The 27715-nt window shown below is 45.6% G+C and overlaps 1 protein-coding gene across 1 annotated transcript in view; it reads left to right on the forward strand.

Moving 5' to 3' along the window:
* Positions 1-735: 735 nt before the first annotated feature.
* Positions 736-27715, forward strand: part of setbp1 (SET binding protein 1) — a 37432-nt gene continuing 10452 nt past the window's right edge. Inside the window, exons 1-4 of the mRNA XM_085367273.1 lie at positions 736-1517; positions 7043-7635; positions 25083-25504; positions 25737-27677. Coding sequence (XP_085223399.1) covers positions 7201-7635; positions 25083-25504; positions 25737-27677 — 2798 coding nt within the window. The 5' untranslated portion in view covers positions 736-1517; positions 7043-7200. The remainder of the gene's footprint in view (positions 1518-7042; positions 7636-25082; positions 25505-25736; positions 27678-27715) is intronic.

A 27715-nucleotide genomic window follows, 5' to 3' on the forward strand; every position in this document is an offset into this window, starting at 1 on the left:
AATTAACATCTGTTGTCTGGTATAATTGCTCTGAGACAGTGATTCTCAAACTTTTTCTGGCTTGCCCCCACTTCAGAAGTCAACAGCCCCAAAACACCAATGCATAACAATAAAAAAAAATCTACAACTTTAATGAAACTTTAGTGAATTTAAACACCAACTCTTAGTTTGCCTACAAATTATATTCACTCAAACTTAGCTGTAGTCCATATTTTACCCCTGTTTGTTTATGTCCAGCCAATTAATCAAATCCCACAGCTCTAAGACCATTAAATATTTATTTATCATTACAATTCAGGCATTTTAAAGCCAGGCTCAGTAGACTACAGTTACATAGTATCAGATGCATATTTCCCTTAAAATATTTATTTCAGTCGCAGTCTCTTCTGCTCTGTATGCAGGTACGTATCTGAACCTGTTGAAAACCAGTGCCAAACATGTTTCTCCTCACAGCAGTGACTCAGTCAAAACAACAAGCCTTTTGCCAGATGTTGCTTTCCCTATTTGCATTACATTAAAATAACACCGTGCCAGTATGAGAGCAGTCCCACGGGAGAAAGCCCTGGGAATTAGGGGGAGGTTTGGAAAAGAAAAAAAAAAGAAAAAAAGGGGGGGAAAGGGAGACTCGTTGAGGTTGTTTGCTGCCAGGGGGAGGCGATGTCGCTCCTCCTCTTCTCATCTCTCCCCTCTGCTTTGCTCTGCTAGAGCTTTTAGTCTGCTGGGTGAGATCATTACCAGACACCAGGCTCCGGGACCTGACATTCACCGATCGGAAAAGCAGAGAGAGAGAGAGCAAGAGCGAGCGAGAGAGAGGCACAGAGAGAGAGAGGTAGAGAAAAGCTTGACCCAGTGCAACCGGCGACGAGCAACCCCCACCACCATCTCCTGCCTCTTGTGCAGCCCACTGACGACTAAAAGCGCGGTCTTGTCGCTGAAATTCCACCCCCCGCTGCTGGATTTGGGCTTGTAGTCGGATGCGGGCTTGTTTTGACTGCAGTAACAGTCCTGCTCTCACCCCCTCCTCCTCCCAAACCAGCCGAGTAGCGGATTTGCGAGGGATCTCAGTGCCGTGCAAGCTCCCCGAGTGACCAGCGATCCCGCAAGGCATCGGAGATTCAGTGCGCACGGCGGCGGCGTCAGCGGCGGCTCTCCACAGCGCGAGTCAACACGCCAGAGCCTCTAAAGATCTTATTTCTACCAGGAACTGGACCCAAGTTTCCGATTGGATTTTTTCTCCTCCCCTGTGCGGCTACCTTGATTCTGCCACCAGATCGACTGCAAATCCTATTTTCTCGCTCTCTTTTTTTCGCTCTTTGCTTTCCAAAGCACCGTTGACGCCATTTTCCCCGGGATTTTCTGTCAAAAAACATATCCGTCTCTTCTGGCACCGTTTGACAGCTCCACGGGAGGCTGTCACCCCATCCGTCGCTTTCGTAAAATGTCTCTAAATGGATTGTAAATGATCGTGATAAAATATTTACACGTTAGAGCCGAGTGTGAGACAACATTAGACATGGGTAAGTAGCCCCGGTTGACTGACCACATTCCACACCTGAATGCACCTCTCCGGTGAAAAACTGTGTTCGTGTTTGTAACGCCACTTGGCCGCCTGTGTCTGCTTTCCATGTGTGCTGTTTGAGCTGCCTGTCACCTCCTACAAAGCCTTCCACATTCTGCCCGCGAGACTGTTATTCCTTAAATGTGAAATTGCTTGCAGTCACATGCCAGCAAAATCGCCCGAAACACACGCGCACGCGCGCACATGCTCGCGCCACCACTCAACGAGACGCACACCAGCCCCAAACAACTGTGGTACTACTCGGTCTCCATCTGTTATTACTGTGTAATACCTTGGTAATTAGATGGTGGTGGTAGGGGCGGGTAAGAGAAAACAACCAATTAAGGCCAATGGGATAAAGTGTCCACTGCTCAGATCAGGGTTTAACTCAACCACAGCTCGGCCTCTTAAGTTTAAATCTGTTTCTGCTGTAGTGGACCACCTGCGCCTTCACTGACATGGACAGTCCATCACATAGCATCACAATCTGTGGCATGCAGCAAGCAGATGGTTGTCACTCTTTCGACCTGTCAGTTGTTCCTTTATCTGAAGTTAAGCTGTGATTTTTGTTTGCATGTTTGTTTCTAAATGTTTTCAGTGTTTTTTTGTTGTTGTTGTTTTAGAGGGAAAAATGTGATGTCATGTTGACTTTATCTTTATTCTGATTATCATCATTTTTTACTAGTAGCACAGTGTGCACAAACTGTAGCATCGTCATCACAGATGTGTGCCCAAATGTAGTAGCTTGGTAAAACAGCTCTGCCCACTGTGGTTGCATTTATCAGCAGGTCATCAATTTCACGTGGGTGTCAGAAACTACGTGTCCAAATGCCATGGCCCTGTGGAGGAAGGTGAGGACCGGGGGTCGGTGGTTATCATTAGCACCTAGAAACCTCTGTCACAACCAGACCACCAAAAGATCAATGGATAAACATGACCAAGTCTCACTGCGGGCTGACGTGCGATCAGGTTCTCTTGGATATATATGAGGGCTTGATTTTATAAAAAGAAAAAGAACAAGGGTTAAAGTAAAGGACAACTGTAAGAGAGGTGCGTGAGTAGGTGGAAGGAAAGGAGGCTGAGGAACGGATAATAGAGGTGATTCAAGCTCGGATGGAACCATCGATCTTGTCTTGTTAACAGTTTCAGCTCCCCCAGACCTGGCGGCATTTTTGTGGTGCGAAAGTATGAAACAGGCTATTAGACTCCCGGTTAAGTAATGAGATGCCTGCATGCCACCTTTAAATTAAAGTATGAGAAATCGATTAGGTGTATCCCCTTCTGCGCTGGATACCTTGGGTCGAAATAGGATAACAGAGAAGGTGGGTGGGGGAGGAGGGAATGTGAACGGGATCCAAGGACAAATCTAACTGTTGGCAGGCTCTCTTAACAGAATATCAGCACTGGAGCACCTTTTGGCAGAGCGCACAGAAAGAGGGGAGGGAGGGATAGGGAGGTGGAGGGGAAAGGGAAGAGGTAGCAATGAGGAGAGGGGAGAGAACAGAGGTTGAGGGGGAGTGAGGTGAGGGGAAGGAGGAAGACAGTTGGGGAGTAGGGGAGGTGTTTTTGCTGACAGCCATTTTGTGGCTTCTGCTGCAGTTAAAATGGTTTAACATTCATCTGCTTCAGCCGGGGAGTTACGTGAGGATGGTTTTAGTGCTACCTGGCATATGGCTCATCCAGTGGATGTGCGCGCGTGACTGCGTGAAGCAGCTTTAAGGCCATCTTTTTCAATTATGGCTGTCCCACACATGATATTTTACGATTGTCCTTCTCGCTGCCCTGCAGCTGAACACATGCACATGAACTGGGGAGAGAGAGAGAAAGAGAGAGAGGGCTTTATTTTGTATTTCATATCCAAATATATATATGCATTTATCCTGCTGGGAAAAAACCCAAATAGGCACTTTTTAGGGCTTCCATCACCTCGCTCTGCTCCGAGGGACTAATAGACATCAAACTTGAAACCTCATGCTGTGCCCATTGGACTTGTGAATACTAGAAATCTGGGCCCATTCTCTTTGGTTTGTCTCCAAGCAAAGACTGGAACCTTCTAGAAACATTGGCATATGTGGCTACACTTCACTTGAGAGCCCGAGGAACAAAATAAGGGGAAAAAAACTGCAAATGACAGCCAGACTAGGATCATCAGCTCACACCAAGATGCTCATCTACATCCAGGGATGGTCGTGCTTCTGCTACGTTTGCATAAAAAAGCATGAAATAAAAAAAAAAAGGATATTCACCTTGTGCAATCACGCAGGCGTTTGGTGCGTGTGCGCGCGTGCATCTGTCTGCATTTGTGTATGAGCTATTTGTGTGTGCACCTCAGGCACTGGGCTGCTGGGTATGCAGCCTTAAAAGGTTGTGTTTCTGCTGCCATCCCTCTCTCTCTCTCTCTTTCCCGCTCTGTGTCTCTCGCTCACACTTGGACTCCCCTACCTGTTTTGTCTGCCGTCTGTATCGTTCACCATCACCGTTCTGTCCATCTGTATTCCATTATCAATGCTTTATCATAATTGTCGGTAAAAGTACAAGGCGAAATGTTGGAGGACTGTCTCATTCACAGCCTTTCACATCCAGCACAGGCAATGACCTTATGCTATTTAAGAGGGAAGCTGGTTAGCGCTGGCAGTTTTGAGAACATAATAAAGCTATTTATGCAGCGAGTCTGGCCTCTTACAATCACCCTGCTGTCTGAGGCTGGTCGAGGTGTGTGTGCGTGTATGTGTGTGTGTGCATCGCTGTGTTTGTGTGCATAAAAGAGAGAGTGAGAGCGGGGAGAGGAGACAGTGAGGCTCAGGCTAAGTAAGTGAGGGAGGCCCGAGGAGGGGTCAGTCTTACATAAACTCTCAGCTTGTCTGCCAGTAACAGAACTAACACCGCTTAGGGCAGCGAGCAGGGAGGGGAGAAGGAATAGTCATGACCCAGCTAAGGGGCTTATGCAGTAATGGCCCAGAATGACCAGAATTGTACTAATGCACGATGCCATTTTGCTGTCATACTGAGCGATAGCTGTGAAGGGGTACTAAGTCGTAGGCACAGAGTGGATGTGCGTCTATTTAATGTGTGTGTGTGACTGAGTGAGTGATGTTGTGGTTGGCAGCTGTCTCTTTTTCCTGTCTTTGTCCTCAGTCACATGACATCCAGGGCAGCTTTCACACATGCCATTAGGGCGAGTCACCGAGCTGACATTAGGAACTGGGAGGTTCCTGAAGGACCAAAGGGGGTCATGTGGGCACTGTAAGACCAGGCTGGGACTACACCTGGACTGCACCGCCTTTTGTTTATATCTGTAAAACTTTGTATGCTTAAAAGTGTGATTGTACAAGCACGGCGATGGCTGTGGAGTTTGCGGGAATGAGTTTCTAACTTCCAGGCAGTCAGCAGTTTTCATTCTTGCTGGCAGGGTGTATGCAAAATCACTCTTGAAACAGGCTATCCATCAAACTGAGCATTATTTATGTCTCAGTGTTACTGATTGATGTAACACTTGCCATGGTGTGGTTGTGCACTGAGCACAGTCTGCTTTGAAGACTCGTGTTAGTCAAAGAGTTAAATGAAGGAGGCTCTGGGATGTGAAATTTTACCCTGCCAAGAAAGCTTTGCACTTAAATTCTTAGTTGTCACGATGTCACCCCCCCCCCCCCCCCCCAAAAAAAAAAGCAAAAAAAGTGAATTTGGTATATTCTTCCATTAAACAGGCTGCTGTCGAGGAGCTAAGTTTAAAAACCAGTTATTTTGAATGAAAACCTGTGATTTCCAAGGTAGGAAATCAATCTGAGAATGTATTAATGTGCTTTGGGAAATGTTTGGCAGTACAGCCATGTGAGCAATTTGGGCTTCATAAGCTTAAACATGCAAAACCGCTGTTACGCTCCCTTAAATTTTTTGATCCTTGACCGCCACTGGGCTACCAGAACCTACATCAATAACCCTTGTAAGTGGTTTCAGATTGGCAAACTTTACGGTTAAAGAGAGGGTTCGTTGAAACAAGTCTTTTTTGACTTTTTTTAATTTAAGGGCATGCAGAAGAAAAAGGACACACGGCTAACTTTGAGAGCTGGACACTGTGTGCAGTCTTGCAATGGTTTGTTGGAAAATTTGCTGTGGATTAAGACTGCTCAGTCACACTGCAAGCATGTGCTCTGAGGCCCCTTAGATATTATGATGGGATCAGCTGTTTGTACAGTAGCGTGGGCTGGTACAGTACAGCACACTGAGAAAACACATACAGCTAAAGGAAAATGACTGTAGTAGTCATGCCAGGGAGTGTATTAGGTTAATAGGTATGCAAATCTTGATATATGCTCTGAGCCAGTTGTGCTCTTTCAGATCTTTTTAAGTCTGCGGGAAGCAAGATCCCTTTACTTGAGTCATGTCGACAGGTAGTGGTCTAGTCTGGGTTCACATCAGTGTAAATGGTGTCAGGCTAAGCTCAGCATGTGAGACAGCATTCCCCACTTCCCACTCAGTCATGCCTCATGTCATATTGACTGATGGGATTCCCTCGAGCTGTAGTGAGAAGTGTAGTCCACTGTTTGTTTTGGTTGCTTTCTGTTTATACGCCTGTGTGTAAGTAGGCCTGTGCAAGCGCACGTGTGTATGTACGTATGGCGTGAGCGTGTAATATGGATCTGTGTCTGCACGTGCAATGATCCAAAACAGAAATCCTGAATCCTCCTGACAAGCAGCGGCCACAGTGTTTTTCTCCAGAGAGCAGGAATAGCAGCAGGGGGTGCAGCATGTGTATGGCAACGTTGTCATTTTGGATGTGCGTCTGTGTGGATGCGCGCACTGTTTTTTTTTACTGTGTATGTGTGTAGCAATGCGGCTGCATGCGTGTGTAAAATGGTTCAGACGCTAGTTTTTCCAGACCAGCTCGTAAACCACATCTGGGGAAAGAATTTAGATTCCTTCTCTCCGTTTTTCTCTGCTGCTTTTCCTTTCCCCCCTTGTGTGTTCCCCTCCCTCCTCCTTCACTCCTCTGAAGAAGAAAAAAACAACAACAAAAAAAACGGAGCCAGCTTCGTTCATTTTTTTTCTGTGTTGTGTCCTCAGGCTAACTTCAGCCTGGTTTTAGTGCAGAGAAGAGGAATGTCTTATTTTGCACTGATCACTCTAGTGTCTGCGCAGCTCCGCTTCAGATCTGTCACAAGGATGGAATAAGTAATGAAGGGTGAGAGAGAAGATTTAGCAAAGAGGGAGTAAAGAAGAGAGCAGGAAGAGAGGAAGGCAAGTGGGTGTCAGAAATGAGTTTGTTTATGCGAGGTACAAAATGCAAATGATAGCTAGGCAGCATGCCTCTGCAGCTCTGTGATGAGTGTGTGTTTGTCTTCATACTTAACAGGCAGGCAATGATGGCGATGACAGAGAACAGGCCTGTGCTGAGAGGTAGCAGTGGAATGGAAGCTATGGGGATGACGGAACGGGTCTCATACGCCCTTTTTTCCTAATTATGTCATTCACCTGCTCTTTCTGCAGACTGTCCCTGGCTTCGCTGTGTTCCTGTGGGACAATCAACACAACCTCAGTAGCTGATTGACAACAACCAACCAGCCCGACAGACTACTGCTTTCTATCTTCCTATTGGCTGGCTGCCAAGGCTTCCCCCATCCTGACTGGCTCTGGTGGGAGAGTGGATGGAGCAAAGGGATCTGGTTGGCTCAGCCCGACCCAAAGAGGCTGACCTTCAGGGAGGTAGGGTGGGGCCAAATGAAGGGGACCAAGAAGGAGCAGGAGGCATCGGGTTGGCACGCAGCGATGATGTGATTAACGGTGCCATCAGTGAAGGTGAGGGGTTAGAGGAACAGGGGGACGGGCTAATGGAGGAGCAGGAGTTCTCCATCAAGGAAGCAAGTTTCCAGGAAGGAAGTCTAAAGCTGAAGATACAGACCACAAAGCGCACCAAGAAGCCCCCAAAGAGCCTTGAGAACTACATTTGCCCACCGGAGATCCGGACGACCATCAGACCTGCAGTTGGAGAGGGCAAAGGGGGACGGCAGGGGCGAACAGGTAGTGGAGGAGGGGCGGGGCGGGCCCCAAAGGAAGAAGAACGAGGGCCCCCCAGAAAAAGGGTAAGTCATGACACTGTGATGCAAGTTTGAGCGTTATTGAGTGAAAAAAAAGGCTTCTCTCACTCTCGAGATCTCTGAGTTGACCGCTCCCTTTCTCACACACACCTTTCTCGGTAGCTCCCTTCCCGGCTTGGTTACACGGGGTCAAAGTTTGCCCCGTAATTGAAACCAGCCTAACTGAGATCACACAGCGACACACATACAAGCACACAACACACACTCACATAAGAGCTGAGAATAGGGCTGACATAAGCAAGTGACAGCTGGCGTCTGCTCTCTCCATTTGTGGTCATATACACAGAGACCTTTACTGTCTCCTCTCCTCTCCTTTCCTCTCCTTCCCTTTAATGAAATCAGCTTTTGCGGGTCAGTGCCTTCAACGCCGCCCCCCTCCTCTTGCCTCCATCACACCCTCTACACACTATACTGGTGTTGTACAGGTCCTTGGGGGAATCTAGTGTTTGCAGTGTGTGTTGACCTACACAGTGGTGTGTGTGTGTCCAAACCTGACAGCCATCTCGATGTCACCGAGCTCGACAGGCCAAGCAGGAGTAAAGGCGTCATGTTGTCAACATGATGTTGTGTCGTGTTTTCCTCCACTGTGCCTCACTTCTGTGGCTTCGGCTCTTAATTGGCTCGTGAGACGCGCCCGTGATTGGTGTTTTTTCATCAGTGTCAATAACAGTCCTGCCTAGTCTCCATTCAGTAAACGCTTTGGGTCAAAGTTCAAGCGAGGGCTGCTCCAAGATGAACATGATATTGTCACTTGTTGGGATGTTTTTCTCATTTTTCTCAAGTAGATGGATTTAGAGTAAGGCAGTGAAAACAAGCGCAGCATTCAGCTATTTGGGGCTTTCATTTTACTTGAAAGGGTTCGCGCATTCAGGCTAGTCACCATCGAATTATCTGCCACCCTGCTAGCTACAGAGGTATTGTTAGGCTATTAAAGAAGTTTTTATTGAAATTGTTTTCAATAAAAGTTTAGTTTATGGCTGTCAAGCAGTGTGGTACAGCACCTGCGAGGGCAAGAGTGGCAGAAATAAGTGCAATCATATGGCAGGAAGAAGACAGCAGAAAATAGACAAAACCGCAGACTAGAGTGCATATGAGGTTAGTTTTTAATATAGCGAAGGGTTCTTTGAAATATCTTTAGTAAAAAAAAAAAGAAATCTTTGTTGACTTTAGCTTTTATGATGTGTTTAAAGGCTGTATTGTAGTTTTAAGTGTTTAGCTTACAAGTGGAGTGTCATGAGTAGTGAGAATAAACACAAAGAAAACTAATTTTTTTATTTCTATTGACAGTAGGCATGTCAAAACAGTAGAATTTTAAACTTGATACCGATACCCGTGAAAATATTTGGTACTCGTCACAACATTTATATTCCAAAATTAAGAGGCACATTTTAAAAATATATATTAGAACAAATGATGGTCCAGTCAAATGTAATCAGCTACAGCCCTGTTTCATTTATACCTCTGCTTCTGACTACTTGGTATCATAATTCTTTGCTGAGCAAAGCTGCTGAGCACTGTTTCTGTCTAGCTGCCTGTGGACCTTTCATAATATACTTATTAGACACAAATAGTTCTATTACCCTGTCAACTTATCACTGTTTAGTAGCAGTAGTTATAGTAGTTTAGTAGTAGTTTACACACCGATAGGCAGGATTGTGAATAAAGTTTGCCGCTAGCATTAGCAATAGCTGCTACTTTAGCCGCTACCTTATGATAACCTAACTAATTTGGCTAATATGGCTGTCATATAATTGCTAATAGTTAAACTGGCCAGGGCAAAACTTCTGACTATTGTTTGGCAAATTTCTGTTGTTGAAATGAGAACTTTATTAACCTCAGGAAACTCTTCGTAAAGATTGGGGGTTTCAAACTTTAAGATGCTTTGCTACGTGTTTTGCTAGTATTCGTGTGTTCACGTGTTCAGCTGCTAGTGAGGGCAGCGGCTGCACGCCTGTCTGTTTGCAGAGGTGCTGTATGAAGTTCTCTGTCAGCTGGAGGAAGCTAAGCCGGTGCTGCTGACATCGATACTGTTGGAAATGAGTATTTCAGCTGATTGTTTTTTGTAGTATCAATCAAGGATCAACTTTTTCCGATGACATTATTCACTACAAATGCTGCTTCTGGTGAAATCTTCAATTGACAGTGCCGTGCCCCATGTCTTAGTAATTTGGTGCATAATGAAACCCTGCAACACGTCAATTCAATGAGCGCCTCGGTCGATAAAGTAGAATTAAAAAATGCATTATTGGCAGGTTGTTAAGTCACAACTCAGCGAGCAGATTGTTCTCTAAATAAACTGGGAGTGAGTGGGTGTCAAGTGTCGCCCCACGAGTGACCTATCCAGGCAGCAATGCTAATGCTAACCCGAACAAACAAAGCATTTCCAGTAGTGTTGTGTATTACATGTGAAATAAAACAAATTTTGTAACTTTACAATTGTCCAGACTTCATGTGTGAAAATGGCTTTGACAAGTTGCACTTTCATAATATCTTTATGGGAAAAGGTTTTGTTTTTTACGTTTTTTAATGAATTGCTGGATCGTTCTAGTCCTCTCTAAGTTTTTGGTTGTTTATAGATATTTGCAATTGGTAGACAACAGTTTACGTAAAGATTGCTCGCCAACATGATTGCTCTACACTTGTGTTTTTCCAACAATTGGAACACTGGCTTGGAAAAGAAATTCATGGTCATTTCTTTGTTGCTGGCAGATTTCAGTGTGATTTACAGCCACAATTTCCAGTAGTTGTCTTCAGGATGTGTATTCTTGTCTGAGCTTTTCTGTAAATAAAGTATGAACAGGCCTCTGAAAAATTTCAGTGTTTACATCCATTAGTAAGCTGAATGAGCTGAGCTCGGCGCTGTGATGTTTTTAGCAGCCATTCCTAATCTAGCGCCATCGGCCCCCACTGGGAAGCCCACTGCTACAGTATGATTGACAGGGGTTGTCATAGTGACACGGGCAGCAAGCTGGTCTCTATTGAGGTTTGAGGTTTGGGGAGGGGAGAGGGGGGTTGTGGAGGATGTGTTGGTGTTGATTCAGATCAGTTTCAACCCTTCATCCCTTGCACTCTGTCCCTCAATCACACCCCCACCATCCCTCTCCCCCTCTCTTTCCCCCTTACATCCTTTCCCTCCATCTAGCCATCACCTGCCACCCCAAGGGTGTAATACAGGCAGGCTCAGTGGAGAGGAACGGGTTAAAGAGAGAGGCCGGGCTGCTTTTTCTGTCTCACTCTTTTTCTGTATGTGTGTGTTGAGGTTAAATACTCTCTTTGTGGTGTACGTGAGGCTGTGAGTCAGGAGGGGGACGGGAGGTGAGGGGGAGCAGATGGACAGCCTCTCTCCTCTCTGTTGTATTGTGTCCACATATATGCTTTCTCCCTCTATTCTTTTAATCAATCTCTCTTTCCACACGTTTCCCCCTCCAGCTTTTCTTTCCCTATGTCTTCCTCTTTCCAAGCACTGTCTTTCATCGTGCTTTTCTCTCTCTTTCACCCTCTGTTGTCTTGTAGCAGATGGCAGCGTGGGGCAGCAGCAGCAGCAGCAGCAACAGAGCAGAAGCCAGAGTGTGAGCAAGAGAGAGGGGTAGAGGGGAAGGGGGTCGTGGAACGAGGAGGAGGAGGAGAAAGGAGGTGGGGGTCAGGCATATGGAGAGCCTGGTTAAGGGGCCTCCTCAGAGGGAGTGTGTATATGCGTGTGGTAGTGTGGTGAATAGAGGAGGGGGAGAGGCAGGATACAATAGAAGCCCATTAAGACAGAGATTTGACTCTAATAGACAGAGAGGGAAAGAGACAGGCAGACAGATAAGAAGGCAAACATGTAGAATGGTGCAAAGAAACAGATGGAAATTGTGTTTTTTAGCCATTCTTTCTTTTGTAGCAGCCTAAGAATCTGCCGTCAGAAAGGCCCCTTCTCCTCTCTTCCCTCTGCTGACTTGTAATAACATTAAAATTTTAGGTTATTCCATGTGGGAAAGCTGTCGTTTTGCAAACCCCAAAAACAGCAGCCTAAAAAGATAAATCCGAGTTATGCAAATTGCATTTTTACACTAGAGACGTGGCAGAATGTCAACAAAGGCTGTGCTTGCAATCCCTTGTATTAGTATTTACCCCTGACCATTTTATATGATTGTCCATATTCACAGTGTAAAATTTAAATACCGCACGGATCCATCGCTGGCATTGATAATTACAGTGCACAGTGCAGTGCATCACATTTTATAGGCTTAAAAGTTATATTCATTTGACTCTACGCCTGTCAATGATGACCAATAATGGCCTGGATTTATTTACCGCTCTCTATAAAATGCTATTTATTATGCAGTGAACATGGCTGCAAAGGCAAGAGAAAAGAGCAGAGTTAGCCTGTCTTAAAGGGAAGGGAAAGGGGAGTTTCATCCACCTATCATCTTCATAGCGAGCATCCATAACCGAGGAAGTCAATGAGGAAGCGTAGTGTGTCAGAGGACAGACCCAAACACACATTAACGGGATATGATGGGCTCCCCTTCTCTGTCTCCAGCTGACATCACACACATGCTGAACGTCCTCTCACACACGGCTCTTTGTCTGGGCGCGCTGTGTGTGTTTGGAAGATGAATGTGTGTGTTTTAATGGATTGGGTCCTGGGTCAACCACTGCATCACTCCTCCAGACACACACTCTTCTCGCGCGCACACACACACACTTAGAAACACACACTGACACACAGTTAGCGGTCCGATGCCTTCACATGGGGGAGCGTGCGCTAGCTAAAATACATCCACTCTTTTACTATCTCTTCTATACACACACACACATACATACAAATCATGTTGAACAGCGATTGCAGTTAGAGAGAGTGTTTTCCTGGTTATCTGTCCAGTTCCCTGGACGTGCCAAATGTGGCTCTTAATCCATTTCACTATCTGTGGGGAGAGATAAGCCAGAGCTTTTCCAGGAGTCCAGACCAGGCCTTGTGTTGTTGTTGTTGTGTGTATATGTGTCTGCGTGTGTGTGTGTGTATTAGTGGGTGCACGCGAAAGCTCGACGGTAAGACACACACTTATCTTGTCTTGACAGCCCCTCTGCTTGGTGGTCCTCCTGGCTATGTGTGTGTACGTTGCTGCTTGGTGGTCTCCCAGCAGTGTTTGGGATTATTATGTGTTAGTCAAGTGCATTCACAAGGAAATTAATGCTGCCACAGTCGCCACGCCAAGTGTGTGTATGCAGTACGTGCACATGCGTGTGTGTGAAATGGTTTGCCTTTTGATGTGAGCTTTTTTATCCCTGGCTGAAATGGCGGTTGGTGACCTGAGGGACTTGATGAGCTCATAAAATAGGAGTGTGTATGGGTGTGTGTGTGTGTGTGTGTGTGCGGGCGTCAGCTTGAGCGGATAGCATCGTGCTTACCCACAGAGAGCACCCCCTGACTGATTTATGAATATGTATGAACATGAAATGATCACCTATAATATGGCCTGACCCACCTGTCATATTGGAGTTTTTTTCTCTGGTGACTGTCACTGTGGTCCAAAGACCCAGGCTTTTATATTCAGTGTGTGTGTGAGTGTGTGTGTGTGTGTGTGTGTGAGTGAGTGTGTGTGTTTGTGTACGTGTGCCCTCACTGTGCTGTCTTTGAGAGTACGGATCGGGAATGCTTTAAAGGGGCGTTTCCCTGTAGTGGATGGGGGGATGGGACATGTGAATGTGTTTGTGTGCATGTGTGCTCGCATGCTGGGGAGGGGTGAGTGATTTAGCACCGCTGAAACACCAGCTGTCCATCTGTGTCTGACCCCCCATACACACCCCGTGCACACTTGAAACACACACAGACACACACACAGACACGTCTCCTCGCGTCTAAACTCTGATCTGCTCTTCAGTATCTCTCAAATCTGAAGAAAGTCCAGACAAAACACAATCTGTTCATCGGCCTTTCTCCCTCCAAACACAGGCACACTCGTGCTCACATTCATCATAACACAGACTTACATTAATTTCCTTTGGATATAACTACTGTTTGCTTAACCCTAACCCTCAAGCCAAGTCTTCCTACTAAAATTTAATCATTTGCCTTATTATCAGAAGTGAGATGAATCCCCAGAAACTGATTGTCTGTCCCTACAACACACACACACACACAAGGGCACACACACATCTACACACACACACTAAGGAAGACTGCTCCCTAATAAGCTCTGCGGTAGTGCTGGTGCTGCAGTGTATCCACAATGAATGACTCTGCAAGGTCACTCCTAGTGAGCACATGTAAATGCTACACACAAACATTCACACACACACACACACACACACACACACACACACACACACACACACACACACACACACACACACAAAGGAGCGCTGAAGGCTGGCAGCAGAAGAGATGAACTTTGACCCTGCTGGACATTCAGAAGTCGAGGTGATAGCTGAACTCCACAGTTGTATAAGCCCTAGTGTCTGTGTGTGTTCGTGTGTGTATGCTGTGTGTTTCTGCCTGTGTGTGTGTGCTGTATTGTTTGTTTGTGAGAGTGGGTCAGGGTTGAGACAACTGGAGTCTGGCCTTTGCTTTCTTAGCCTCAGGGCTGGATTTGGTGTCTGTGTACGCGCATGTGTGTGTGTGTTTGTGTTGACCATTTGGTTGGAACTGTAGCTAATTTCTCAATCAGACACACACATACCATCTTCTCAATCTGTCCTAAAGGTCAAGACCTATTCATTCACTATTGTATCCAGTCTCAGTGGGTTGCTTTTCCTCTTAAGTCTGATGCAGGGCAGCAATAATAGGCAGTCTAGCTGAAGGTACATTTTAATAAAGACCTGAGGCAACTACACTTAAAGAAATGCCAGTGGGTCACTTAGGCAGCATCTGCCAGTGAACATGAAGGCATTTTGTGTTGCCTTTTTTTTCTGGCAAATATATTTTTATATTTTCCAAAAACAAAACAAACCCAAAACAAAACAAACATATCAGGTTCTGTCTTTTAAAGATACAGCTGATAGGCTTCAGCCTTTTTCAAACAGCGTGACATTACCCAACAGAGATGCACGTGAGAACTGTCTGAAGCTACAATTAAACATCAACTTCGATTAATTTAACCTGCTAGCTCTGAATTGCAAAACCTGTGATATTGCAATATTTTATTTTTTTGCATCATGCCTGTCTACATTGGGTAGTGTAGACAGGAAAGCAGGTGAGGGAAGAATGGGAAACTTGGACCTCTGCATTGGCCTTTTGCATATGGCTAATGTAGATGTATGAACTATACCAGTATCAGTGTAACAGATATTTGATTGCACAGGTCATTTACTAGTTAAAAGGTTGGTGGTTGAATCCCCGCCTCACTCAGTCTGCACGTTCACGACCCAGCCCCAAACTGCCCCTTCGATTCTGATGTGTCCGTATAATGAAGCCTAGGTTATACTCTGTTGCAGACATGGAAATGGACATCATTCATCAGTCATTCCTGTTATACTTCTCTAAAATCTGCTGCTTGTGGTGGATTCTTGGTTGGTGCATTATAATGAAAAGTTGGCATGAACAGCTCTACGTGGTCACAAAAAACTGACAGGTGTCTGCACTGACCCTCGCACCTTCTGAAGATGTCATTTACTTTTACCAACTTACCATAATTTGCCACTGGGATCTAAGTGGACCCTAGCGGACTTTTGGACAGCAAGCCCTTAAAGGCATAGCATAAAGTACACTATAAATGTGTGTGTAAATGGCTGTGAAAAAAGTGCTTTGAGTCTTCCATTACAAGAGCTCTTTAAGTGCCAGTATGCTTACCATTTAATAATCTGGTGAATTCACAGCGAGTGACTGGTTATCCTGCCATTTGAATCCTCTAGTAAGGCAGTAATCTCACCTAAACCAGAGTATTTCTAGTAGTGAGAACATGTGCAATGTCTAAACCAATATTTGTGGTTCTCGTGTCTAAAAACCTCATATGGGTCATAAAAAGAACAAAAGTCAAACTTCCTGGAATATCATTCCTGAAATTAAAATAAGGCATAATAAGCATATGTTTACCTCACATTTGCTGTTGTTTGCTGCTGTGGCCAAAATCACTAAGTTTCACAAAGCTGTCATGGTTTTATGCCACTGGGCCATTGTTATTTTTCTCACTCTAGGGGGGCTTCAGCCTAATAGCACAACTTTCACAGACTTCCACTGTTCCATTACCAACTCGTTTTTTATAGCATCAGGATGATCCCTGTAATGTAGATATTGACTGAAAAACCAACGAGAGATCGTGTAATCTCCCTTTACTGATGACTGATCCAGGCTATAATTTTATAAAAAGCATAAAATATTTATTACTGCACTGTTGAATAGTTGTAAACTCAACTGGAAGTTATGACTTGTTTATAAAAACGTAATTGTAATACATCATTTTGACATTGTTTGCCCTTTTTTATTCATTGAGGTCTTCAAAAAGAACAGATTGCAATAAACATCAAGAGCAAACTGTATAGAAAACACACAGGCCTGAATTTGATTTGTGCGACAGCACAGCGGTTGACTGTGACTCACTTGACTGTGGGATGATCTGGAGGGCAGCCATTTTTGATGTCCTCTGCAGGCACGGATGATGTTGAGTCACAGCATCATGTGTTCCCGGTGGCTGCTTTGTTAGTGTGGCTCCATCATGCCTCTGCCTCTGTGGTTAGTCAGTGTGTGTGTGTGTGTCTGTCTGTGTGAGGAGGAGTGTATGCTGTGGTTTTCAGAGGAGGTCCGACAGGAATAGATGCGGATGTTTGGTGAGAGGAGTGAAGGAGACGGGGAGTCAAAGGAAGAGAAGGGAAGAAGGCGACGAGTATTGACTTTCACTGTGTCTCACTGCAAGTGTGTTTGTCAGTGAAATCTGATGGGGCCCATCAGCTGTCTGGGATGTGCCTGTCAGAAGGTTGGGGGCGTGTGTGTTTCTGAAAAAGAGGTTACAGTGTTCACAACACATAATTCGATAAAAGACATTTTGGCATTTACAAATGTTTTCATCAAATTTAGTGGATTCATCTCTACTTATTTTTTTTTTTACACTGTATTGATGTATTGTATTGCACGGATGGATACGAGAGATTCACCAAGCCGACCTTTTACAGTTGTAATCCTTCCTTTAAGATAGGTACCGATACCAAGCCACAGTGTGATAACAGCATTAAATTATTAAGCTGTTCATCACAGCCTGGAATTTCTTTCTTTTATGCATAAGGCTCAACTTCAACATTAAAAAATTTAATGTAGCAAATAAATATTTTCTGAATTGGTATTTATTAGTATCCGAGATAGGCTCCAGCCCCCACATGACTGAGAACTGGATAAACTGAAGAGGATTCATGGTATTTGAAAGCATATGAAATTAAAAGTAAATAATGTATTTGTGTTAGTCACCCGATAGATCACCCACTAGTTTCGCTTTCAGCTCAGTATGAAAGTCATCAGGCTGCTGCAAACTGCTGTTACATATGGTGATGCTCATGCTTAATTTATGGTACCGCAGTTGTGTCCTTTTGAACAGTTTTCAACCTACGCAAAAACGCTTTTGTGCCATCCTCCAAAAACCCAACACCACGCAACATGCATGCATGAGGCTATGCCGAGCGCTAATTGGCTGCAATAGGCAAGGGAGCGACGAGCAGAAGTGCAAACAAACATCAAAGATTATACATATACAATATATATATAAATATATATATATGTAGACGAACGGTAGAGCTTTCCGTACGACCACAACAGAAGCATGTTTGAGCCCTCAGTCTGAGGGCACCGCCTTTTACTGCTCGTCACACACATTGTGTGTGAAGTGGAGCCTACTGAAGATAGTTAATGTGTAAAAATAACAGGTTATGTTACCGTAACTTTAGCAAAACCTTCCGTACAACAAGTGTTGTATGAAATATGACAGTGAGATCAAGTTTAAAAGAAAGAGGAAGCTCGCTTAACCACAAATCAAAAACTGTTGTAAAGATACAAAAGCTGTCGGTGGAGCTCCAATTAAATACCTCCACCCTGTTACACCTTTGCTTTTAGCTTCCTTCATGCTGCTTTAGTTCTCCTGCTAGCACCTGACGCACTGCTGCTAAAGCTGTAAAGCTAAACTGAATGGATCAGCTGTAGATCGTCACTGACTTCCGATTCAGTGTTTTGAATGCGGATCAGATCGATACACAATCTAAACATCGTAGAAGTGTATCGCTAAAAATTTTCAACCTAGCCCTTCCAATGTTGGCCAGGCTCTAAAACTGTTAATATTCTTCAAGTGTTTGGTTTGAAAAGATTCTGAACTTTATATAAACACATCAATGCGCTACATGTTTCACACTGAACATTCAAAAGCATGGAAGCCAGCTGCTTTTTACAGTCTTTTTCTTTCTGCCCAGTTTTATCTCTTTGCACCAGGATTTGTAAAATAATCATGCTGCACTTCTGCTGTTTATGCTCGTTGTCTCTTAAGTATGGATACAGACATGAATAAATGATATAAATGTGTCTGTCTATCCCTCTGTCTGTGTGTCTGTCCCTTGGGGCAGCTCAGACTAAACAAACAGCTGTGTTTATGAAGCAAAGAAGAGCCACAAGGGTCCTCTGTTTACTGGTCCATTTCAGCACACAGGCATACAAAATGTTCACATGCACGCACTGAAATACACACTCACGAATGCCCCGTGCTCCTCATCTTTTACCTGCCCCGCTCTGTTGCTTATTTGACCCCTGGTGTTTTCTACTCTCTCTCTTTCCCTCTTCCCCCTCTGCTCAGTGCTCGCTCGCTCTCAGACCGAGAGGAATGCCACTTTGTGTGACCTCTCACCCACACCAAGGAGGGGTGCTGCTTTAGATGAGGGAGTGAGGGGGCAGCTGCAGTCATGTGCCTGGGCTTGAAGGGAAATGCACGTACACACTCACACGCACTCACACACACATACACAGAGAGCCAGGTTTCTAGCTAGCTAAAAGACATTAATTCTGGCAGGTTTGTATATGCATACATGTAGTTGTTGTAGATGTGCTGCTCTCCTTCACCCACCTCTTTTTGTGACCATCTGAGAAAGTGTAGGATGCTGCGGTCTGTGTGTGTGTGTGTGTGTGCGAACACACGAGTGGAGTGCAGCCTCACACAAAGGCGTTATTGTTGGTGAGAGGGGGCCTGAGGGGAGGCAGGCAGTCTGATTGGTTAAGACTATTGTGTCTCACTTTGCCCATTCTCCCTGTCACTGAGGATGTCATTACGGTGGCTCTCTAACTTGTTCTCCGTCTCCTTCCTTGCCACCCCCACTCCCCCACACCCTTACAAGCCAGAGATCATCTGAGGACTTGAGATATTCACAGAAACATTCAGACCGAGCAATGAAAATGTTCCTTCGCAAACTTCAAAACTTGCCTTGCAGACACCAGAGTCCTTCTACAAGACATATATTTAGTCATCCATTAACAATTGTTTGCAGGCATTTTACATGTGACATGTGGCGTGACACGCTAAGGTGTCCTTACTCCATATGCCATGACAAGCAGAAAAAAACATACATGAAATATACACTAATACATGAGATGCATGGCTAATGTAATGTGCAATGAGTTTTTCATTTGCTTTTCTTTATCAATGTGAGTATGATATTGCAGTGTTATATAGTAATATATGCTGGATGGTAAAGAAGCGAAAAAACCTGCAGGTGATGTGGCTGCATATCGATTCACTAACCAGACAGACAACAATAACTTGCAGTGAATTATTTTTAAGTAGCTAATCAGTGAGTGGGGCTGTTACAGACTGCTGTTTGCCAGAGAGGAAGTGTTTAATCTCAGCGCAGCTTCTGTCTTGAATTACCCATCATTCCACACAGGAAGTCATCCCTAAGGACTTTGAGCAGCTCATTGGAGCTTAATTGTTTCCTGTTGTACAGAAGTGCTATGATTGGGTCATATGGTGCACAGAGTAAAGTGACCAACACAATGCGTTGGTTTTATACTATGTGCAGCAGCACATGTGCCTGTTTTGTTGTATAATTTCCTTACCCTAAAAGATGCGCTGTTCTAACAACTTTCTGTAGTCATGTTGCATCCAAAAAGCATTACACTTGTTCTAATGTTGTACATTTTCTTTGTTTTTAAACTTATGTGCTGAATGACATCTATAGATTGTTTGAACACGTACATACAGGGAACAATTTGTGGATAATTGCCATTTAAAAAAAGTCAAATGTGGTTGTTAAAGCTATTCAAAAACCGGGCACACCAGCGCCCATGCACACCATTAATGCTAATCGCAGGGATTAGATATACACTATATGTAGCATGTAAATGTGTCTGTCATTACTGAGGGGGTGAAAACCTCCAAATGCACCATAATAGCATGCTTCGGTTCAGCCAATCACGGGCTTTGTTCAGATTGAGTCATCTACCTCTGAGCGTGTCTGAAGAGAGTGTGACAAGGAGACTCTTTGGTGTTTCGCTGCTATCTTTAGGAGCACTCCAATCTGAAGGATTACTGCTGTGGACGTAGGAGGAAACATTTTACTTGAGACCTACTGCTGTGCCTTGAATGCGGCTTGTGCTTTACAGCTATCTAAAGGAAGAATACACAATAGATCGAAGGCTTGATCATGCTCAGCAGGAAGGGTACATAAAAAGGCACGTAAGAAAGAAAATACTGCAGAAAAAGTTAGCTCGAGCCCCTTTTTCCTACTGTGGCTGTAGGCTGAACGCATAGTTTTGGAATTGCAGCATTAAGTGGAGAGTGGAAGTTTTTCAATGGAGCCCAGTTTCCAAACTTTCCCACCCAAGTTTCCCAGATGAAGCTTTGTCTGGCACAGATGCCACCAGATCTGAGATAGTAAAGCGCTGGCTGAGCGGGAATATGCTGAGTGAAAACAGACATGCAGACACACAAACACAATTTTAGGCAGTAGGCCTGATCCCAGTGATCCACAAACTGTCCCACCTTGACAACCCCTCCTTTTTCCTCCCATTTCTCCTCCCTCTTTTCTCTCCCCTGCTGTGGGTTGCCTCAGGCGCATGAATGGAAGTCTTTATTCCCGGGAGAACTGGTGGGAAGAACGAGAGAACGAGAAACAAGGATAAGGGGGTTGGCAAGGAGGGAGGGGGGAGGTCTGTGAGAGTGGCCACAAGATCAACACAGTGCCACAGCTCCTCTTTTCTCCTCCATCGCTTTTCCCTCCTTTTCTCTGCGCTCACCCCTCCGCCCCCTCCCTCTTCCAAACCCGCGCCTTTCTATCCCGTTTTAAGTGCTGTGGATACAAAGCCCTGTTAGTATTCATGGTGTTTGTTTGCAGAGGAACTCTGTGTGTGTGTGTGTGTGTGTGTGTGTGTGTGTGTGTGTGTGTGTGTGTGTGTGTGTGTGTGTGTGTGTGTGTGTGTGTGTGCAGACCTGTCAGAAACACAGATCACAGAGAAGCAGCGCTGTGAATGGAGCTGGGGAGAAGCGGGCGGGGTGGTGGGGTGGTAGTTCCCACAGGAGGAAAATGGTCAGCTCCAAAAAAAGGGAAAAAAGAAGAAGAAGAAAAGGACGATGGGATGAAGGGGGGGGGGGTTAGTGCACAAGGCCACGGGGGCAGAGGGAGACAGTATGGTGTCAAAACCAAGAGAGGCTGCGTGACAAGGTGTTACAGAGAGGAAAGGAGAGGATCATATCAATCATAAGGTTTCGGAGGGGAACCAGTAGCAAACGAGTCTAGGCACCTCTCTTCTTGTTTTTCTGCTGGTCCTCTTCTTCCCTCCCTTTCTGCTGCTCTCATTCTTTTAGTTGCACCCCATTCCTTCCTCCCACTCTCTCCCTTCTCTCTCTCTCTCTCTGCCTCTCTCTCACTCTCTTTTTCTCTTTGTGTGTCTGTCTGGACAGCTGCCCAGTTCCATACACAGGGAAAAATGAAACACTCTAACCGCTGGGCGTGCAGCCAAATAAAAGGCTGCGAAAAACTATTTGAAGGGCAGCGTGTTTGTGTGCGCCTGTGTGTGTGTGTGTGTGTGTGTGTGTGTGTGTGTGTGTGTCTGTGTGTCTGTGTGCGCGTGCGCGTGCAAGGAGGTTGTGTATATGTTTGCCCCTGTATATGTGTGTGTTTATATGCGGGTCTGGTTGTGAGATTTGGGTGTGCCTGTTTAGGGTGTTCTTTCCCAGTATAATGGTGCAGCCAGGGTGCTATGTGCATGTGTGTGTGTGTGTCAGGGAGCGGGAGCAGTTCCTGAATTTCAGTTTGTTGGTGGAGAAATGAAAGGTTGCAGGAGAGGAAAAGGACAGCAGGGACCGGCACATACCTCCCCTCACATCAAACTGGAGGATAGAAGAACACTGTGTTTTACATCCAGATTGTCATTTAAAACAGCCTGCTCAGCGTGATACATTTATACACACACACACACACACACACACACACACACACACACACACACACACACACACACACACTTATTTGTCAGTAAATATATGCTGACTCATTTGCAAAGTGCCTTTCAGTTGGGTGATTGCAGCACTTAGTCACATATTATCCATGACCTCCTCCTCCTGTGCTCTGACCTTATCTGATGGTTACGTCACCACCGGAAAGGAATGTACAGCTCCATATCTGCCTGCACTCAGGTGTTGGACAGCCAGCATTAAATCCATGTTGCTGCGGTGCTGATCCAGAGAAAGACATCTTAGAAAAAAGGCAGTTGACTCAGCCGTGTTGTAAACACAGCCCCAAGAGCTCCAAGGGCCCCGGGGGGAAGAAGAGTGCGTCGGATGGGTTGAGAAGCAAAGATGCTTTGGTTCGGCCCTGAGCTGGTGTTTATCGTTATGTGATCAGTAGGGGTCTTGTAGAAAGATGGCCTGTGTGGAAAAAGGTTGAAGCTTCACAGTTCTTTTTCGCTTGTGAGCTGCACATGGGTCAGAGTCCAGCGCTTATGCTCATTTCCCGACCGCTGCCCCCTGCTGCAGGTCAGCAGTAGCACAGGGAGATAATGGCTTATTCACAGAGTGCACCACAAGAGCAGGCAGTGTATAAAACAAACATTAGAAAAAAACTCATCTGAATCAATTTGCTTGCTTATGCAGGCTCTGGAGACCTATGAGTAACAAGTTTTTAGTGAATGGTATTGACCACCAGTGTGGTGATGAAAGGGCAATACAAAGCATGCAAGTGCAAATTTGGAGTTCTTTATGAAATGTAAATCAAAATGTGAATAAGTGAATGGTTAAGTGAGTAAGCTGACCCTGTCAGGAAAAGACAAAGAAGGAAAGTTTCACTGTGCTCACAGCAACAACAACAACAACTATGGGAGTGCCTCAGTTTGTATGGCAACTATTTGTATTTGCTTGCTGGAATATCAGACATTGCGTGTTTTTTCCCTGGAAATGCTTTGTCGAGTATAAGAGGCATAGAGGAGGGGAGACGGAGGAGAGTGGTAGAAGGGAGGAAACTAAGAACAAAAAGCTGAACTGGTGCCAGCAACCCAGCTTCAACCGGAAAAAAGTAGGAGGAGGGGGCTTTCTATTTCTTAATTTTTTTTCTTCTCTTTTGCTCTCCTGTCTCTTGTAGGAAAGGTGTCCCTCTCTTTATTATCTCTCTGTGGTTGTGTGTGTGTGTGTGTGTGTGTGTGTGTGTGTGTGTGTGTGTGTGTGTGTGTGTGTGTGTGTGTATACACATTTGGTCCCCACTGACCACATACACATTTGTGGTCAGTGGGGAAGATACATTTTCTCTGTGTGCGTAGTGTATGTCTGCCGGTCGCACTCTTAACCGCCCCCATCGCCCTGCTGTCTGTTTTTTTACCTGTGCCCTCCTTTAACCTGAAACAGCAGGTATTCTAGGACAGGTTAAATGAGAAAGCAAGTGTGTATCAGGTGTCTGTCATCTTACCCCTCTGTGGACTCACAGCGCCTCTTCTCCAGTGTCAATGTGTATACACACACACACACACACATATACTTCACAACTGAAAGGATACCATGGCAGTGCGTTCAGGAGATAAATTTGAGGGTGCATTTACATACCTGCATTTGCTGGCTTCGTTAATCATTTACAGCGCTCAGCATTTGCGCACGTGCCCAGTATGTGTTTTCACCCATGTGTTGTGAGTGTTGTGCCTCTCAGCATTTTTGTGTGTGTGTGTGTGTGTGTGTGTGTGTGTGTGTTTTTGTGCTTGTGAATTCGTGCAGACTGCTTCTGGCCAATAAACAGCTTCTGCAACAAGTGTGGAAACATAATGAGTGTCACTACTTGACTACCGACAGCAGTCGGGAGAGCAGAGAGAGTGATAGGGAAGCAACAGAGGAGATGAAGGCTGAACTGGATGTTAGCAGGGAAGGGAAATATATGGCACTCTTGACCTCGCAAATATGTACGCTGTCATAAAAGTGCACGATAGATTTTATTGTTGTGCGTCTGTGTGGCTGTGTATATTTATCTGTGAAGAGGAGATATCTTATCAACTGACAAGGAGCTGCTCCATCTAGACCAGATTAGCGTTTTCAAACGTGTGTAGCCGGGATTTTGAGTCTTTGAAATGTGTGCATCTACTGTATACAAGCGTGAGTGTGTGCGTGTGCACTTGCACGCCCCTGTGTACATGCTGAGAGGCAGGCCTGTGGTTAGGTTACATCTCCCTGCAGCGCAGCAGAACAGTGTCTCGTTGCGTCATACTGAGTCTGTTAATAACAGGCTAAACCACAAAGGCCATCCGCTGCTCTATTTCTCATCTTCCAGCAGTACACTGATTATGCAGCAGTGATACATTAAGCAGAGTTATGTGGGGGCAATACAGTATATTAAGGTTTAGTATTTTCTCCTTTAAGTGGACAAGTCTAACCGAGCAGAGGCTTACTTCAGATTTGTGGCGTTTCAGTGAAAGAAAATGTATATAAATTATATCTTACTTCCGGGACATATGTTGTGCACGGCGCCTTCTTGACAGCATGACACTGCAGTTATAGTTGAGAAAAGCGTATGAGAGCTGTCACAAACATAAATATGATCTGCAGTAAATAATGATGGATCTAGTGCAGGGACGCAGCTTCGCTATGCTACTGTGTTTAGTACTCAGACACCCCCAACTTGATTCCCTTAGCTCTCACAGCATGTAACATCCTTGCCACAGGAATTTAATTACTCTGTAAACAAGCCTTTTGTTCTGTTGCACACTGTTTTCTCATGCACGCGAGACGCATGAAAATCTTCAGATCTACTGCAAAAGCTGTCATATTAGAGAAAATCAGAGATGTGATAAGTGCTGACAAAAAAACGATAATATATGCTGAACTGGTTGCTGTGCTATGCACATGTTATATCTGTGGAGATAGGCCAATGTTAAGAAGACATGAAATATAGCAGTCATAGTTTTACGATCACATTATCATTATCATATCATTTGTCTATCCCTGAAGCTATATAAGGCTGTCTCATGATTGCAGTTTAAATGTAGTCACCAGTCTTTGTGTCTCTTTTTGTGTCATCCCCAGACATATGAGCGCCAGTTCAGAATGCCAGAGCAGAGAGAGGGAGGCCTGCTGCAACTACTGGGAGATAATCCTTCTCTCAAACACCAGCTTCGCAGCTCCCTCCATCCTGCACACGCACTCTCGCACACACAGCAAACGCAGCACTCCCCCACTCAGAAATTTCAACACACTCACGCACCCCAGCACCAAATCGGTACAGACTGGATCCCGTCTGCAGCACCTTCTGCGTCTCCAGCCCATCCTGCGGATTCTGAGGCAGCCAGAGACTTGGCAGCAGACAGCAGAGGCTCGTTGCTAGATCCGAGCCAAGCTTTCTCACGAACGGCGACGCAAAGTCCCTCACCTCAGCGGTCTCTGACTCCAGATCTGCAGCTGCCAGTGGTCACAGATGCCAGTATTCTCAACTTGACCTCTCTCAGCAGGTATATTTTAATTTCCTTGTGATGCATGATATCATGAACTGTGCACTGTGAATGGAATGTGAAAGTTAGAGTAGTGAAATTTAAAAGGAAGACGTTTTAATTAACTTTAATTAACACGGTGATTCAAATTAGGCAGTAAGTATTCTGCGCAGTGTTGGTGAAATACAAAACTATCCATTCTCTTCATTTTATCGCACTCATCCTAATTATTTCTCTGTGTAAATCTCTCCAGGGGGAAGGGTCTGCAAGAGGTCAGTGAGCAGCTCTTTGGGAACATTAAGAGGAAGTACGGCAGGAAGGACTCCCAGAGGATGCTCTGTAATCCCCACAGTGCTGATTCACATTGGGGACAGCCAGAGAAAGGATCAGAGAGCCCAAATAATTCAGAGGAGAGGCAGAAGTACAGGCAAGAGGAGACAGCTGAGCGGTTCCATGAAGAAAGAGAGGAAAGGAGAAAAGAGGAACGAGAGCGAGCAATTGCTGGGAGGAAAGGAGACGAAGAAGACAGAGGGATGCCCATGCTGGCAGAGGAAGCGAAAGGAAGAAAGAGGCGGAGAAGGCCTTCTTTTGACGATTCGTTTTCTGTAGAGGAGCAATCTCAGCAGCGGACTCTGGACTCTGATGCAACAGAGAAGCAGCAGCCTGGGCCTTTAGAAGCCAGAGGAGCACATAAGATAGAAACTCACAAAAATGATTCTCGATTCATGAGTCAAGCTGATATCAGCGCAGAAAGGCTGGATAAAGCAGAAAGAGGAGATAAAGTTGACAAAAGAGAAAAGGGAGAGAGAGTGGACAGGGTGGAAATGGGAGAGACAGTTACAAATGGGGCTGACCAAGAGTCACATCTGAGCGCAAACAGGATGAAAAAGAACCCCTTGGGTCGTCCTAAGATCAGCGCGGACACCCTTAAACCCAGAGATCCAGCTCACAATCACATCAGCAAACCCAGTCTCAGCTTGAACCCTAGATTCCCCTGCTCAAACCCCAGCCCCAGCCCCCGGAGTAACATCAGCCCTATCCCCAGCCCCAGACCCAGGGCAAACATCAGCCCCAGTCCAAGCCCCAGATCAAGAGCCGATATGAGTCCGAGCCCAAGTCACAGCACCAGCTCTACGGCCAGTTCCAGACCGACCAAGGCCAACGACAGGTGGTCCTACCTGAAATCAAAAAGCCATGCCAGCATTACATCACCGCAGAGAGAAACCTTGGGTAGCCTCGCAACCTTAGCTGACCCGCCCTCTGCTTTCCCCATTACCCCTTCCAGCCCGCTCTACACCAACACTGACAGCCTGACAGTCCACACTCCCATTAAGAGGAAACGAGGACGCCCCAAGAAACAGCCACTCCTAACTGTGGAGACCATTCACGAGGCCACTTCCACCTCACCTCCAAGCCCATTGGCCCAGGAAACCACTGCAGGGCTAAATCGTAGGAGGAAGACGCACACACTGAACACTTTAGTGCAAATGGCTTCCACGATGACCAATGCCAACAGTCTCAAACTAAAGCGTGGAAGGGGGCAATCCAGGCCAGTGAATAAGACGAAGCTTGGGAAAATGCAGAGCATTCTGAATGAAATCCTTTCAGGATCAAGTCAAAATGGCACTCTGGCTCTGAAGTCATCTTCTGCTCCTGTTACCTCAGCTATGAGTGCCATGGCATCCACCATTGAAGCTCGACTGGGAAAACAGATAAATGTGAGCAAAAGAGGAACCATCTACATTGGTAAGAAGAGAGGGCGGAAACCTCGAGCAGAAACTCAAGGCTCCACTCCTCCCAAAACCACTCGGGACAAGCCAGCATTGTCTGTCTCCACATCGAGTCTCTACGAATGCCCCGCAGTGCCTTCCTCCACCTCATCTCCCAGCTCTAGTGCTCCGTCTATAAGAGCCAGTCACTCTGATGCCGCTATGCCCAGTTTGCAGCCCATTTCAGCCTTGCCCTCTAAACCAGCAGGCAGGAGCTTTCTCACTGGGGGATGGAAATTGTCTCCTCCTCGACTTCTGGCTAATTCACCATCCCACCTGTCAGAGGGGGCGTCAGTGAAGGAGGTAACTCTGTCCCCCATCAGCGAGTCCCACAGTGAGGAGACTATTCCCAGTGACAGTGGGATTGGGACGGACAACAACAGTACCTCAGATCAAACTGAGAAGGGTCATGCCTCTCGACGAAGGTGCAGTAGACTGCTGTTATACTCCTTTACTTGCTTTA

The sequence above is a fragment of the Diplotaxodon limnothrissa genome, linkage group LG12 (assembly GCF_057381915.1).
Source record: "Diplotaxodon limnothrissa isolate DT_005_m linkage group LG12, D_limnothrissa_male_GT1.1, whole genome shotgun sequence".
Lineage (NCBI taxonomy): Eukaryota > Metazoa > Chordata > Actinopteri > Cichliformes > Cichlidae > Diplotaxodon > Diplotaxodon limnothrissa.